The sequence below is a fragment of the Fulmarus glacialis genome, unplaced genomic scaffold (genome assembly GCF_000690835.1).
Source record: "Fulmarus glacialis isolate BGI_N327 unplaced genomic scaffold, ASM69083v1 scaffold4595, whole genome shotgun sequence".
Lineage (NCBI taxonomy): Eukaryota > Metazoa > Chordata > Aves > Procellariiformes > Procellariidae > Fulmarus > Fulmarus glacialis.
The window spans coordinates 27,917-45,097 of record NW_009213589.1 but is presented as its reverse complement, the minus strand read 5'-3'; the positions used below and the strand labels follow the sequence as shown (position 1 = coordinate 45,097).

At 46.2% G+C, this 17,181-nt stretch overlaps 1 protein-coding gene across 1 annotated transcript in view; it reads right to left on the bottom strand.

Annotated features, from left to right (window-relative positions):
- Positions 1 to 17,181, bottom strand: part of LOC104077114 (hydrocephalus-inducing protein homolog) — a gene marked incomplete at both ends in the record, with an annotated part of 100,529 nt that overhangs the window by 82,872 nt on the left and 476 nt on the right. Inside the window, 3 exons of the mRNA XM_009578232.1 lie at positions 4,656 to 4,855; positions 11,739 to 11,873; positions 15,751 to 15,870. Coding sequence (XP_009576527.1) covers positions 4,656 to 4,855; positions 11,739 to 11,873; positions 15,751 to 15,870 — 455 coding nt within the window. The remainder of the gene's footprint in view (positions 1 to 4,655; positions 4,856 to 11,738; positions 11,874 to 15,750; positions 15,871 to 17,181) is intronic.

The following is a 17,181-nucleotide window of genomic DNA, read 5'->3' as shown; positions in this document are numbered from 1 at the left end:
TCTCTCTCTCCCTCTTTCACTGCACTTAGACTCTATTTTCATATTCTTGCATGGTCTTTGTACCCTATGATGTCTCCAATCCCACGCCTCCATATAGTATATGGGTACTATAGCGAGGGAAGCAAAGGGGGCTCCAACCACTGCGCCTCGTGGAATAATTCCCTGAGCTTTCAGAGCTTAGTGGGGACATTCCGGAACAGAGCTGCTTATCTCAGACTGACCCTCTCTAGCCCCATAGCGTGGCATAGCACAATGTCTGTAACGCCAGGAAAAGGCAGTGCTGCACTGAGATCTGCTTCCAGGCACCATTTTCAACTCAAATGTACTGGAATGCATTTATCTCCCTGAATGTCACGGAGAAGAAACTCATTATCCCGCCTTAACAGTGAGAACGACAGGAAGAGATTTTCTATATTTATACTATTATTATTCTTTATTACCAAGCTATGCAGTTAAGAGCTGGCTACGGACATGCAGAGGCAGGACAGGCACAAAGCCAGACTGCATAATGGGGAGTGCTTTGGTGATTTTTTCCCCTTTATGAAAAAGTGGTCAAAACGTGGCCATGTTTTCTGGTAGATACCATGGCAAGGGAGAGCTCTGAACAGGGAACAGCAGAAGGATGCTGAACTGGCCCCACGGATTCACTTAAGGGCTTTTCCCTGGAGTGAGATGCACCACAGAAAACATGAAAGTCCTTAGATAAATGAGTAACAACAGGGAACGTCATCGTGAACTGACCAGATGTAAGAGCTGAGCTCTCAGTACTGACCGAGAGGAAAGGTTAGGATTGGAGATGGGCTGAAAAATGGAGGGAAGGTGAAAGCAGATAGATTATGCTTGATGCCATAGAGAAGGGAATCCAGAGAAAGGAGGCAAAGAAAAGTGGTATGAGCAGGCACTGGACTAGGAAATGGTGGCACCTGCAGCTGACTTGCGAATGGGCAAGAGCCTGAATTTGCTCAGGCCGGAAAACAAAAGTGGCAGCAACTAAGACAGAAGTGTCAATTGTGCAGATAGAGAATAAAGGACTTTGAGGGCAGCCGATGGGTCTATAAACTTAGACAGATCTCCCATTCCCTTCTACTCCACTAGTCCTCTTCCCTCTCTCATACGCATGCGTGTGTGCTTGTACATAACACACAAAGCTCTTACGTGATATTAAGATTGGCTTTACACAACACCGCATCTTTACTCAGCAAAAGTTAAGCACACATTCAATTTAAGCTGCTTAAATTCTCCACTAAATAAGAATAGACTGAAACAGTCCTGAATTTCAGTCTGTAAGGCTGGCACTCCTTTCCCCTAGCACCTATGCCATAACTCTTGATTACTGCATCTCGTATTTACACTTCAAGCTCTCCAGGGCAGGGAACATAACTCATTCATTTCCAAAGCACAGTTTTAAGTGTTCTGTGATAATAATCAATCATCAAGTTATTATGGAAGTCGTTCAAAAGAATTAGTGACATTAAACTAAATCTTCACTACCTCTGTTGTTAATAACGATGCAGCCTTTGTTATAGCCTCTACAACAGGGAAATTAATCCCCTAACATTAGCAGGAAAATGGCCTCTCTTGTGAAAGCCTCTGTAAATATTGTTCAAAGACAATTGCCAGCTAATGATCTACTAGCCTGTGGAGCAGTGTATTGGTCTGATTCTCAAGCCAACTTGTCACGCCAGCTGGGAGACCAATTCTTTTCTGCTGGGGTTGCTAGAACCACAGGGATCACCTGGGAGCTCAGTGCTAGGTATCTGAGCAACTTCTCATAGCACAACAAGCAAGGAACCAACCATCGATCGCTGCTATCAAGAGACTCAGTCATGTGAAAGTTGGCAGATACGGTAGAGGGTCCAGAGGCACTCAGACAGCAAGAAAAGGGTTGGTGCAATGCAGTGATGACCACAGTATGGTTCCCAGCACTGGCTGGAATCACCACTTCTGGTACGCCATGGTCTCATCACATAGGGAGAACGTGGTTGTTCAGGTCTTGGGATGCAAGGGGACATCCTGACCTGGTCAACAGGAGGGAACACTCAAAATTTGGTGGATGGTACCAAACTGGGGGGAGTAGTCAACACACTGGAGAGCTGGGCTGCTATTCAGAGGGACCACAACAGGCTGGAGAAATTGGCTGATGTGACTTCATGCAGTTCAGGGATGGAAAGTGCAAAATCCTGCATTTGGGATGGACTAACCCCTGGGAGTACAGGCTGGACATTGATGGGATAGAAAGCATTTCTACAGAAGAGGACCTTAGGGGCTGGAGCACAGGACGTGCAGGGAGATGCTGAGATAAATGGGTTCGTACAGCCTTGAGAAGGAAAGATGAAGAGTGATCTTAGTGCTGTCTACAACTACGTAAAGGGAGGGAAGGCCTAGAGAAGATAGGGCCAGGCTCTTCTTTGAGATGTGCAGTGATAGGATAAGGGAAAACGAACACAAGTTGCAGTAATGGAAAATCTGAGTAGATATTAGGAAAAAAAGTGTCACCATGAGGGTGGTTGAACGCTAGAAGAGGGACCCAGAGAAGCAAGGGAACCTTGAAGATGTTCAAGGCTCAGCACAAAAAGGCCCGGAGTAGCAAGTTATGCTATTGCAAACCTGCTCAAACTTTGACACTGGTCTTGATTTGATCAGGGTGTTTGCTCAGATGATCTCCAGAGGTCCCTTCCAAAGTTATTCTATGATTTTATCTTCTAAATCAGCCCAATTCCATTTCCTATATTCCCCAAATTTCTCCTATTTCTTACACATCTCTGCATATATATCTAGACAGATGGGAGATAGACAGGCATTAGAGGAACTCAACCTTTAAGAAAGTTCCCAATGAAGAATTCATTATGACATTTTACTGAACCTTAAAGCACAAAAAAAAAAAAGAACAGAAATACAGGAACTTCAGAGTATTTAAAAAGAAATCTGAATGAAAGTGGGGGTGACTTAATTAGAATAAAATGCTGCTTATGTTCAAAGATTTAAATCATCTGTTTGAAATTTCAAACTGGCTTTCAAAAGTTCATAATGAAATGGAAAATATGACTGATGCCCTCAGCTGACAAGGGAAATCATATCAGCTTTTGATCTCTGTTCACATGCAATCCAGTTATTCAGAATTCTACTTTTTTTGTGCAGTTTGAAACAAAACTTACGTAATGCTTACCATTTCTTTATTGCAAATCAGGACTGAAATATTTAATTGCTGAAGTTCAGAAACTCTTAAAGGGAGGAGGATTCAACATATGCTGTATCACTCAATAGAATAGTTGGCAAGTACATTACAAAAAGATGCTAGACTTTACTGGGTATTTATTTTGGTGGTGACAACTAGATCTGGAAATCCCAGAGGAAAACTGTACAGTGCTTTACAAGTTCCTGCCTACGTATTTTCCACAGTGAAAAGCAGCAGCCTACTTAAACAGCATCCTAGAAGCCTGCTTAAATAGCTTTGCCAGGCTTTGGTGGAAGCTCCTCTTGGACCCTCACATTTCACAGGAGAAGAGTGAAAAGTCGTCTTTTCAGCCCTGTTTTCCTGGGACAGAAATTGAGGCAACTCAGGGGCACCAAGTCAGACAGAGGGTCTTTGCTGCATTCTTGACCTCAGCTCCTACACCGAGACCTCTGGGACCAAGCAACTCTCAACTAATTATCAGCCAATCGAACCGGTTTCCTGGCAGATGTGGTGTCAAAAAGGCATTACCCCCTCCAATTCAGCAAATTGGAAAACCGGTGACTGTCTTCGGAGAGCAGAAGGACCAGTACCTGCTGTCCGCAACACAATTCACATCAGGCATTTGATTACGGTACCACCGGAATACCATGTGTTTGTGGCCCCCCAGAGAACGGGTGTATTTGGCCGATAGTGGTATGTAACCATTTCAGAAGGTACCTACCATCAGGAGGTTGCAAGCTAGCAACTAATATTCTAGCACTCTCCAGGAAATCTGGGAGAGATAAAGATCTAGAAGAAAATGCCCCCAACCCGTGCACCAGATATTTGCTGCATCTTTTGCCCGTGTCCTCATTAGCCGTCTGGCTGTAGGGCAGTTTGCAAGCCAGTGTCTGCTCATCTCCACTTAATATCTCATTCTACTTAAGAATATTTAGTCCCAGAGACCAGACCAAACCTACTGCAAAACAAAGTTCCTGGACCACACAGTGTTACTGTCAGGGCCTCAATACCAATTGTTTTGATCTACAATCTCTGATTGCACTTGCTAATATAGACACAGCTGCTGATAAATTCTTAAGCGTCTCTTTCACCAACTCATCGCTGGCCATTTCCTAACACTGCATTTGGTCTACCTGAACTGAGCTCCTAGAGCTGTCGTCCGCCATGCAGTATCCTACACAGCCCAAGGGCAGTCAAGTTGCCTTCCTATATTTGTTCTTTCGAACTAGAAGAATTGGTCTTGCAAGATGCTGCACTGGAGACACCACTGCAGTATAAAACTTCCCTGCAGCTTGCAGAGTTTTATCAAAGGTTGCATCATGCTTAAAACACTGTAAGCAACTGCAAAACCCACGTGTCCTGCCCATTTTCAGCTAAAGCTGCAATACAGCAGCTCAGATGCTCTGGTTCCTTTTTGTTACTATTTACCAACTATATTATCACGCTACAGTGTTTTGCACAAAAAGATGAGTTTCTTTACCTCTGAGTGCTGATGCAGTAGCGGGCCTCCCGATTACCGACGTTGCGAACCAGCAGAGTCTTCTGAGTGCTGTACTTGACCGGACAGACGGAGAAGTTCAGCTGGTCAGGGAAGTCCAGGATAGCTCGGGCACCTATAGCTCGGATCGGCACAATAAACTTTTCCCTTTCTGTGATGCAGGTGAGCTGGTGGAAGTAATCCTGAGGGGAAAGAAACAATCTCAGCACAGTGCATTTAGTACCGTCCCCATGGCAGAAGAAAAACTGCTGTTTTCTATGACTAACAGTAGCATTCAGTAATGTAATAGTACTTTTTAATTTAATGACCTTTCATTCCAGTAGCATGACTTGGACAGGGCTGTTGACTTGCAAAGAAGAAACAACCTCATTGATTCACCTGCTTTCGCAGCAAGCTGGCAGAACCAGACAAAATTATCCAATACTTTGATTCTGAGGCACCAAAATAGAGTAATTTCATGTAAGGGATTACAGCGGTAACAAGAACCTGCTTCGATCACCACTGCAGACTATTAATGGCACCACTAAGAACCTGCTTGTGCCACAGCACTAACTCCAATCCCAGCAATACAGGGAGCTTTGAAGCTTGGCAGGGGATGCTCAGGTACATTTTCACAAGGACTTCACCACATGCACAATAAACAGTCAGTCTTTGGTGAAATACTTATCAAGCTGGACACAGTAATTGTTTTAATGTCAGGTGGGTGTAGGGTACATGTGTACTTCCCACCCCTTCCCATAGCATTATAGGGACAAAGCTGGGGACACACACCCCCTTGAAAAGCTATCTGATCCATCCCTCCACCCCAGAACTGGCTCAGCTCTATACCCAAACTATTCTTGAGAGATGTTTGACAAGTACTTAAAAGCACTAACAATTCCACTCCTGCCCTCAGCAGCCTATTCCAGCTCTACCCTAGACTTAGAGAGTTCGTCCTGTATCTAACCGCAAATTTCCCTTTCCATTCCATCCTAGCCTCAGGGGATGCAGGCGAAAGCTTTGCTTTCTCTCTGCTGCACATTCTGGCATGGTTGATGCCTTAAGCACTTCTCTCTTGTAAGATCTCAAGAATAAGTGACTTGGTGCCCTGTTAGCATGCCTACTTGAGGCAGGCGGTATCAGGAGCTGCAAATGGGAGACACTCAGACATCCCTACCAGAGCAAACTCAGCTGTGCTATTCCTAAATCACTGGCTTGTTCAGAAAAGAGCCAGACAGTCCCCCCCCAGCTGCCTGGCATTTAGCAGTAGGAAGGCAAATCAAGCCACCAAAATCGTTTTACTGTAGGATTGAGCAGATCGATCTCCAGATATACAGTGTGGCATCGCTGCGCTGGAAGTATTGCCTTGCCCCTGCTGAAATCAGTGGTAAAACTGTTGCAGCAGGGCCAGGAGCCATTACCTCCAGCAGCTCTTATTGACAAGTTGATAAAAGCTCTGCCTCTTATCACTCACTTGCTGTCATGATCTTTTTTTCCCCTCGGTGCTTTTAACTCGTTTGATATTTTCATAATTGTTGAAGCAGCAAGCAGACAATTTGATTTAGGAATAGCAGCAAACTCCCTTAACCAGAACAGATTCAGAAGATTCAGATTCCTCTGCACTTGGGATTTGCTGCTCCCGTACCCATCCTCTTCAAGCCTGGAAGGGACCTAAGGCAGCCAGACACGTAGTTATTGCTTTAACGCAACAACTAACACCCAGTGCCTACCAACCACCTGCTCAGCTGGGGTCTGAGGTTGCAGTAACAGATGCTGTCACATCCAAGATGTAAAAAGAATAAAGAAGGACCTTTTTTTCTAGACATCTCAAATATTCACACTGGAAATTGCAGAAGGACTTTTGCTTCTCATATTTGGAAGGTAAAATAGCAGGAAGGGAACTGCAGCAAACGACCTACAAAATTGAATATCACATTTCAGGAGAGCATTTCATCTTCAGCAAGTCTTTCTGAATTAGCAATTTTGTACTCAATCTTGCAGCCTAAGACCTCTAAAATAAAAGCTATGGGCAGCCCATGTGAATTTAAAGCACCTATTATCTGGGTACTTCACGTCCTGGACTGTTTAGATCCTCAGAAATTGCATTAGCAAATGAAGAATGCCATTTACTTTTTTTTTGTTATTTTGGCCACACTATTGCAACAAGGGCATTGTAAATCCAATTGAAAGCTGCGTATCTTATTAAGTCTTGGCATGCCGTATTTACTTATCTCTCCCTTCCAGATGCCAGGTAGACAGAGGAGGATGCAAGGAGTTCAGATCAGCAGGGGGATAAAGAAAAAAGAAACTTCAACAATTGGAGGTATTTGAGGGAAGTAAAAGGAAATAATTTTCAAGTCATTGTCATCACTAAGGAGTGAGTGGACCAACAGCAATGTAAATAAGAGCCCAAGGAATAAATCACCCCCAAAAGCAAGCACAGGCAGCCTTCCCAGCTCCGCTGCTGGCGAGAGGCACTGGGACAGCCTGCAGAGCAACGCATGGGAAAAGGGACTTCTCCAGGTACGCAAAGGCAAGGCTAAAGCAACAAGGATTTGGCCTCACAGAGACAACCATGTCCTTTGAGAGAGAAAGCGGCCTCTTGCCATTCATGCCCACGCATGTTGTGCGCTGAGCCCCTTCTCCAGGGGCTGGGACGCTGCATGCTGTACAAGGCTGGACTCAAAGCAGTTCAGCGCGCGTTGACCCTTCAGCCACGCTCTAGGACCCCGAAGTGGGACCTTGCATCAAAGTTGAATGCCGTGTCAGGCCAAACGGGGGGAAACCCAAGGAAAGAGGGGTGCTAGGCAGAAGCTGGCTGCTCATGCCGCTGTGAACCCCTGGTCCCTGAAGCTTTTGAAAGCTGAATCACCCTCCCCGGGAGAAGATAAAGGCTGCAGTTCTCCACCGCAGCACTGCCCTGTGTTACCAACTCTGCTATGCACTTGCTCACAATCTAGGGGTACAGCTGAAATCAGTTTAAAACCTTGTTTTACTTTGCAACTGCAAACCCTTAGCAGGCTGTTTAAAACCAGGTTTCTAAATAAAAATGCCTGGGTGAGAGAGGGGTTGCATCACTTCTGTGCTTTAAAGATTGTTGTGTTTAGACGCAGCTTCAGGCTATAGATTTTCATGAAAATACGACTTCATCCTTCATACAGCTCCGCTCCCAATTTCAGGGAAAATATAGTTCATGGTACAACAGTTCCTCTTCTCTTATTCCCCTTTGATAAGCAATAAGTTACAAGCTCTGGCCTGCAAAGCATCACCACTGGCATTTGAATTAGCACCCACTGAAATTAAAGCAACTGCTTGTATCAAAGGTGTCATTTCAGGCTCTTTGCAAACTCAGGCTAGCATTAATTACTGTCACAGCGATACCAACCTCAACTGCCCACTATGCCAGCAAACTCGGATGTCAGTTTTACTGCATAAATACTTCACCGAATTCCTTGCAGCAGGCAACTGCAAAGAAAAGATCCTTGTAGCAGTAAGTCAAACAGGGAAAGCTCCCTGCTGAAACCATGATACCATAAAGGCTGGAAAATAAGGGCCATTAAAAGAGAGGAGGGAGGCTGGAGGATGAAGATAGCTTCACATGAGAAGGGGTACCCCTTCTCCTGCCCCCCTCGGCTACCAGTTCACAGGATGTTTTGAAATCAGTCCCTTTGCTCCAGGTTCATTTTGCACAGGGCCATTTGCCTTGATCTTCTGCCCCTTTCCTCCTCCCAGGAGTCGTCTTAAAACTACACTTGGAATAGCTTCTGTGTGCTACAAAACATCTAACAGGGCTGGACGAATTTTAAAGGAGTTAATTTCAGTAATGCAATAACTCATCGTCCTGCCATATTTCATGTTAATCAATGAGCAATAATTCAGTCTCCACTGAGCATCAGTAATGAATTTTGCAAACCTTACAGACTGAACTTATATTGCCTGAAAATATTGTATTGCTACAGTGAAAAGAGCAAGAGCACAAAACAGAATAAGCTGTGCTATGTTTTTATATGTTTCTTCCTTCCTTCTTCCTTTAGGATAATCTATTAATAAGCCTGAAGGACACACAAATGTAAGTATTTCTGTCTGTTGTTTATTTGCCAGTCAGTTCCACAACGGTTTCCAATTAGGCAGAGACTGTCAGACCATAATGCAAGGACACCCGGGAACACAGGGTGGCATGAGAACACCCACACTGCACAACTGGAGCCATAAAACAGAAATGTGTAAATCAGAAGCAGCAAGAGTAACTAATTGGAAATGTTGCCCAGCAGAAAAATTAACATTTCATATTTATAATGCAGGTGCCAATAAACAAAGAGACATGTCAGCTATTTATTTACTTTCTGACAGTCCAATCATGTGGCACATTCCCAAACGATGGCGAGACAATAGGGAACTGCTCATTTTTCAAGAAAGGGCTACGTGGCACAAGGCATTTCAGCCACTAACAACTCACGTGATCCTTTTACTTAGGGCTTAGCCGCAATTGTACTCCCTTGAATCAGGAGTGACTTCGCTGAAGCCAGACTTACCCCGGGGAAGAACAGATTCGAAGCAAGAGAATTACATAAACCAACTCCACATCAGGAGAGCTCTCCAACCCCGACAGAGGGATTTGTACCTGCATCCCGGTTCACTGGGTTATCCACAATCCCTGTGGATCGTGGCGCAGCAGAGGTTGTTCACAGGCAGCACTCATAAGCCTTCCACAACCAAAAGGTTTCTGCATGCAAGCCACCGCAAGCCCAACGCAGGTGGCTTTACAGAACCATTTCGCAAAGCCTGCCTCTTTGCTACGGGGTTTTCAAGGTGCTGTGCGCCTCCTGACCGTGCTATTGATGCATTTCTAGCTGAGCTACAGCACTCTGGTACTTCGCTGACTCACACTCCATCAAGTACGAGACAAAGTGTTCGATCTGCACAAAATCCTGATTCTGCTGTACAAATCCCCACCTGCTCCTCCCAGAGCGGCATGCGTCCCTCTCCCGATGCCCTGCACGACCCCTGCAAGGAACACAAAAGCCAGCTCAGCAGAAACCGCTGGGGTGTCGCTGAAGCTGCGCAGAGGACCTCTTGCTGGCAAAGCTCCCTATGCCATACACTCACCAGTTCAAGGGCAAGACAAGGGACAAAGTATTGGACATTAGAGCTCTCGGGGGTTATCTCACCCTGCTTCTATTTGTGGTGATGTTCATGTGTTGCTCTGCTGCCTCTCTAAATTTGAAGAGCAGCACTTTGCCTTTCACAGGCACCAACTTACCTCTTCCACCCCAAAAATGAACACTAAATACTAATAAATCACATTTTAAAGGCACCAGTGTACTTTGCAAAGCCTACCTCAGTGAGATTAAGCTCTTGTGTCACTTGGGTAGTTGGGAGAACTGCCCTAGGCCAACATAATTTTTACCTTAAATATTAATGATGTTAAATAATTTCTCAGTCTCTCCAGAGGAACAGATTATTCCACAAGCATGGGGAGCTAGGGACCACGGGGCATTTCCTCTTTACTTTTCTATATTCATGTTGTTTGAGGATAGGACAAAGCGCTAAACTAAATCTAAGCCGCAAATGAAAGATACCAAACAGCGATGCCCAACGAGATCTTGCACCTCTGGCCTGGCGCAAAAACATCTGCTGGCTCAAAGCTATCCCCTAACCTCGCCTCTCCAACAAAGTCATGCTATGAGGTAGCAGGATGCTGGCGGAAAGAGTCAGCCTGCCTGTCCTTGTTTCCCTGCAATGCTTCCTCCCTTCCGTGCCACGTACTAAATCCTTCTGTACTAACAAGCCTCCAGATAACAGCATTGACCCTTCACGTCACAGCACTGAGAATCAGACTTGCCAGGGCCACGGCACTGATGTTCTAAGCAAAAGCATCGCATGCTTGGCTTGGAATAGGTGCCAGTTGGCAGAACAACCACAAAAACATGCGTGAAGACCCAACCACACCAGATTACTGCTCACGGGCTCTGGGGTAACGTGTCTGCCTACAGATTATACCTGCCTGTTTATTCCCATACATGCTCTTTCGGGCAGGTGTCTCAAAGTCATCTGGCAGCACACCGACCTCCTGCTGCGTTAAGGACATCTAGAGCTCAGTGTGTCTCTGCAGACTGGCTCCCAGCCACGTGCACAGCACTCCCTCTCCCCTAGACTCACAGCTGGATCGCAGGCAGGCAAGTATCCTCAGGGACAGCACAGCTGCAAGGCTTGAAAACAGGGTATGAAAAAGCATCATCTTTGCTCCAGTCCAGGGTGAGGCAGGGAAGTGGCTGCCAGATAGGAAAGAAGAGTGCTCTCTGGATCTATTTGTTCCTCTAGTATTTTCCATAATAATTAAACCCCTACCATTGAGTAGAGAGATGGCTAAACATCTTATCAACACCCCTCCCTGCCATTTTCCTAACTGTTCCATGTGCATCTTCGCTCAAGAAAGCACAGGGAGGGAAAGCACAGCCTGTCAGTCCCTGCTGCAGCAGCTAACAGCATCATGCAATGCCAAGATGTGACTAGCTGCAGGCTGCCTGACCACAGCCTGGAGCAGACCCTGCAGCAGCAGGTGGACTATAACCAGCGTGCAAAAAAAAGTGACAGCTTCAGAGATAATGTTCCGCTGTCTCACCACTGTGTACGACACGATATACATTAAGGTGACTCCAGTTTTCAAAGGTGGTGGTCCTTGCTCTGATCAGGCTCACTTTGGGTCCTCCAAGGTCACTTTTAAACAGACTTTTGTATTTATAACTAGTGGAGCAAACCCATAATTATGCAGCAATGGCCAGATACTAGAAACCAACACCCTGAGAGGCCACCCCACCACAGTCAGTAGACTCTCTCATCCCTGGAGCCAACAGACATTACGTTAAATGTTCCAGCACTGAAGGATAAAAACAGTCCGAAGCCTCCAGCCTATGAGAGCATAATCTTCACCATGTGGAAAGAGTTTCCACCAGTTCTAGATCCAGTGCAACCCCACTGAAACCAGGACAGTTCCTCAAAACCCACACCAGACACCCTGTTCTGAATCCAACCCTGCATGTTCACCTTTCACTGAAGACACCAACCTCTTGGGACCTCCAGTCTCACCTTGTTCTCCTCAGGGGTGAAAAGGATGCGGAAAGTTGAAGGCATGCCAGGTGCTACCTTTCGGCACACAGCATTGGGGCTGATCAACTTGAAATAAGGAGAGCTCTCCAAGATGACCTTCACCAGACGAGGAACCTGCAGGAAAGACATGAAACTATGATTTTGCCACTTGTGGAAGCATGAGGAGAAGAGACTGGGCCATGCCCTGGTGACATCCTTCCTTAACCACCTTTCCAAAGCACTTTTAGCTCTGGAGGTACATGCACATAATACACAAGGGTGGACTTAAATGCATTCTGCATGGGCAAAAGGGTACATGTTATACTGGGGGAAGGAAGAAATTCACTTCTAACATACTTGGTTTGAGTGGGGCAGTCAAGCTGCGGTGCTACAGAGTCATGCGGGCAGGCCAGCAAGAGAAGACCACAGACATTGTGGCCTTACTGGGAATAAAAACAAACCTGAAGAGCAAAAGGAGGAACATAGGAAGACAAAGAGACAATCCCAAACACAAGAAGGAGAGAGCTAAGAGAATTTAAAGGGGGCTGTAAAGAAGCGAGGGAGAAGCTCGACATTCCACAAGGAAAGGCTGATGCAGAAGATGAGAGCAGTCAACTTGCCAAAATGATGGAAAGCCAGACGACACCCTTTGGCTGTGCCTATCAATTATGGGCTTCAAGGGCATTTTCTGCCTTGAGATACATGACCAGCACTGACTCGCAGTGTGGTTTCATTATTAAAAGCCAATCTCAGCTCTCCGGAGGCTCTTGCTGCCTGGTGATTGTAGCCAGGCAGCTGCCAGTGCAGGCAAGGCAGATTTCTGAGTATTCCTTCCCACGCCCAGGAGTCCCTGCAGGCACCTTGCTGCAAGTTTCTGCCCTCTGGGATACCACAAGCACAGAGACAGCAAACAGGCCTTTTCTAGCACATGGATATCAACCCCCGAGCACCAAATCTTATCTCAGAAAGTCTAAACCAAGCGATTTTGACTGACAGGCAGCTTCACTGATAAACAACAAACCCACACGAGGTTTAGGAAAAATGGAGATTCATTCTGCACCGCCCACCCGAGCCTGATAACCCATCATAGAATCATAGAATCATTAAGGTTGGAAAAGACCTCTAAGATCATCGAGTCCAACCGTCAACCCAACACCACCATGCCCACTAAACCATGTCCCTAAGCGCCTCCTCTACACGTCTTTTAAATACCTCCAGGGATGGGGACTCCACCACTTCCCTGGGCAGCCTGTTCCAAGGCCTGACCACTCTGTCAGTGAAGAAGTTTTTCCTAATGTCCAGTCTAAACCTCCCCTGGTGCAACTTGAGGCCATTTCCTCTCATCCTATCGCTGGTTACTTGGGAGAAGAGACCGACCCCCACCTCGCTACAACCTCCTGTCAGGGAATTGTAGAGCGCGATGAGGTCTCCCCTCAGCCTCCTCTTCTCCAGGCTAAACAGCCCCAGTTCCCTCAGCCGCTCCTCATCAGACTTGTGCTCCAGGCCCTTCACCAGCTTCGTTGCCCTTCTCTGGACACGCTCCAGCACCTCAATGTCCTTCTTGTCGTGAGGGGCCCAAAACTGAACACAGGATTCGAGGTGCGGCCTCACCAGGGCCGAGTACAGGGGCACGATCACCTCCCTCCTCCTGCTGGCCACACTAGTTCTGATACAGGCCAGGATGCCGTTGGCCTTCTTGGCCACCTGGGCACACTGCCGGCTCATGTTCAGCCCATGGCCAAGGCAGTCCTGAGCTCTCCAAACGCCCTTTGCTCCCAGCAACGCCCTGGGGCAGCGAGTTCTAGGAGCCAATTTCACACTGCAGACAAACGTTTTGGTCACCAAGTCCCTTGGGAGATGAGCAGACGTGGCTAAGACCTTCACCAAAAGCCACCCAGAACATCTCTGAGGGTGGTGAGGAGCAGCCTGAAGACAGAAAAGCAATTTTACAACACACAGGTAAGAGCAGTGAGTATATAGCAAAACACTTCTGTATTTGAATGATTACAGAGCCTCTATTTGCAATATACTTTGCTGTTAGCTGGATTTTTATGGAGCAGACCACCTCAGGCTACCATGCAGTCTAAGTCAGTATGATTCAGAGGAAGCTGGGAAACTGGTGAGAAAGCTTTGAGACAGAGCACAGCGTTGCTTTTCTCCAGGACATTACCAAAAGCCAACAAAATTAGAATATAACAACCTCTCTCGGGATTGTCACCTCTGTCTTTGTGTACTTAAATATGCCAAGGATTTTCCTTAGAGCTGATCTTACTTTTATACCAGTGTTGTCCAATGGTTGGGGTCTTAATAGCTTCAAAACTAATTCATTTTGGAAAAAAATCAACAGTTCACACGTTGCCTCCCCCTTGTAGGGCATACAAATCCCAAGGTGCAGCTGCACAAGTTTATTATTTTTTACTGGGAATGGCAGCAAGGTTGATGCAGATGTTTTTTTCCACTTGAGGAAGCATGAATAGAGTAAATTAACTGTTTGCCTGTTGACTGGTACTTGGCAAAGACAAACATTTTGAAGTGCCGCATGGATAAAGGAGCAGCTGAAGCCAAAAGACTTACTGAGAACAAAGCAGAGCAGTAGGAAAAAGAGAAACTGAGGCACATTTTAATCAGGAAAGAGGATACCTCCAGCAAAGAGTGTCCAAAAATCAGTGTGGACCACACGAACGGTATCACTTGGGCATGGGCATCCATGCTGCATCTTTCCAATATTCCCAAGCTAAATCCAGACCAGGAATGGTACAGTACTCTCCAGGAACATCTGAGGGACCACACCTGCATCCTTCCTTGCCAAAGGGTCTTCCATTTTCAACCATGTCCCTGTCAAAACCCGTAATCTCAGAATATGCTTTGACTACTCTTGCTGTTCCTCCACCTGCAATACGCCCTGACAAGTGTTTTTTTCCACTCGTTTGTTTCCCCCAACAGGTAGATTCGGAGAGGGGGTTAATTCACCTGCTCTCGTGTGCACTTCCATCTTCCCATCCTGCCCTCCTCTCGTGTACACATCTTACTCTTAGTTACAGAACAGTATCTTTAATTACACCTTTCTTTTTCTGACCTTTCTCTGCTTCCAGTACACTTACTGTTATGTATCCAGAGAAACCCTTGCGTGTACAATGTTCTCTCCCAGAGCACTTTCTAACTCAGCTTCTTTCCTCCCTCCTGCCTTTTCCCACCAGCTTGCTCTTGGCACATGCCTCATTTGAGCAAATGTTTCCCCTGCTGAAATTCAAAAGGTCTCAATTTTCCTTTTTACAGCGGAACAAAATTGCTGACATTTTTCAACTTTTCCCTTCTCAACTTTCTTGGGAAATCTCAAAGCGATCACAATTTTTTCAAGTAAAGGTGGAGACCTTCAAGAGCACATTACTCTGGATGTGCTGTGGTTCTCCGAAGGGAAAGCAGAGAGCCACGTCGTCTTAGAAAAACCTAAGCAGAACTGAATTAAGCTTAACAGGACCCTAAAGTGGCACCTAAAGGCCTCCTACCACTTCTCCTAAATCAGTCCGTTTCCACTGCTGTTTCAGAACATCTTTCTGGAGTGCTAATGCCACTAATTATAACTTATTCCAGCATAAAGTGGAGAAGACTCAACCCCTGTGCTTTGACAGGGAGCTGCACAGAGGCAGCTAGGCAGGCTGTGAGGGGCAGAGATGCCCTGCCAGAAACCAAGATCAACCAAGGAGCAGCAGGACATGCTGCACGCTCGAGGTAAAGCCTGAGAGCAGATAAGAACTGTACAGCCCTCAACATTCTCATCAATCCAGGGCTTTCAAGGGGAAGGGTGCTGTCTAGAAAAGCTCCTTTGGGTTAGATACCACCAACGCATGGCCAAAATCAGGGGAAGACTTCCACCATGTTGCGAAATAAAGGAGGTGAGACATTTTATTCTGGATGCGCCGTGCTGCAGCAGATAACTTGCTATGCTGTACACCACGTGAATTACACTGCTCTCTTCCAGCACGCTGTTAAACCTCCGCGTCCCAGCACTTACCTTGTCGTTGTTCCTCAGAATCAGAGGCACTTCGTAGACCTCGCAGGGGACGTAGCTCTGAAATACCACCTCTGATGGGAAAGGCTGAAACAAGCTCTGTTCCAGGTCAACTGTTGAGAACTGGAGATGCAAGACAACAGTGAGAGATTCAGGTGTTGGGAGAAAGCTTCATGAATGAAAAACCTACGCTGATCTCCAGAGAAGTCCAGTCTCTTGGTGAGTACGTCTGCCCAGCTCACACAAGGGAAACAGTAGCCCATCCACCTGTGTTCTGAGCTGATCAAAAGTTTCTGGACCATGTTGAGCAGGCTCAAGCTAAGAAGCTCTTTTGGTAGGTGTTTCTCCAGGTTTCCTTCTCCAACATGCAAGGCAGCGCTTACCCCCAGCAGAGCCCTATGCTAACATGGTCACACAGCTCCAGAGCACTTACTGAAAGAGCCATGAGCACTCACGGAGCAAGTGAAACCCAAGAATTTACATGAGACTCCATGGGAAACAATTTTGGGATGATCTTTACTCTGACACAGACAGACCGAGTCCCACACATCCCCAAATATCTTTTTTGATATAAAGCCTAGAAACCAGTAAGAAGGGAACAGTACCAGAGAAGGTAAGGCCAAAAAGAAAGTAACACAGTAGTCAAGAAAGACAGATGAGGCGAATGCTGGATGGTGATAAGGTTCAGCTCTTTTCTCAGCATTACTGGGCAACCTGAGTAAGGCTGGACTTGGTATCTCCTTTTTCCATGAGCTTTAAACCGATGCTTTATCGTATTCTATTATTGCTGTTTTACTTAATGACACTGCAGAAGCATGTCTGAAAATACACGCAAACAGCAAATGCTTACAGAGCAGAGGGGTTACTTTGAGAAAATTCCTCCCTGCTTTGTCTCCCCTCTTCCAGCTGCACTGTTCCCACTCAAAAGACACAGGCAGGTCTCCTGCTTCTCCACAGAAGTCACGGTCACACTGAAGCTAGTAGCTGCAGCACACTGCCAGTTACTTGTGCGCTCGTCTGATGCGTTCCCAACCTCCTGTGCTGTCTAGGGCAATCCTTAACCAATTTGTTACAGGTCTTGTGCTGGCAATTTTCCACTCAAAAGCCTGCCTCAGTAATCTACCCATTCAGACTGTGTGTTATACTGAGCGGTCCTGTAAGAATAGCAGCTTTAAACATACATCCAAGTAAACATTGATCCAGATAAAGCACATCCACTCCCCCCTGCCCAGGGCAATTCCCCCGTATATCTAGCGGCCTGCAAAGTCTAACACCCTGTAAGGGTCCCACACGTTGTTCCAAACCAAAGCATTAATGCAATTGGTTTTGTTAAACCTTGAGTAATTACCATAGGCCCTCAGTCTTCAAAGGCCGATGCTGCCACAGTTGAGAGAGTCCTATGACCCCGAGCATTTGACAGTGACTACAGCAAAG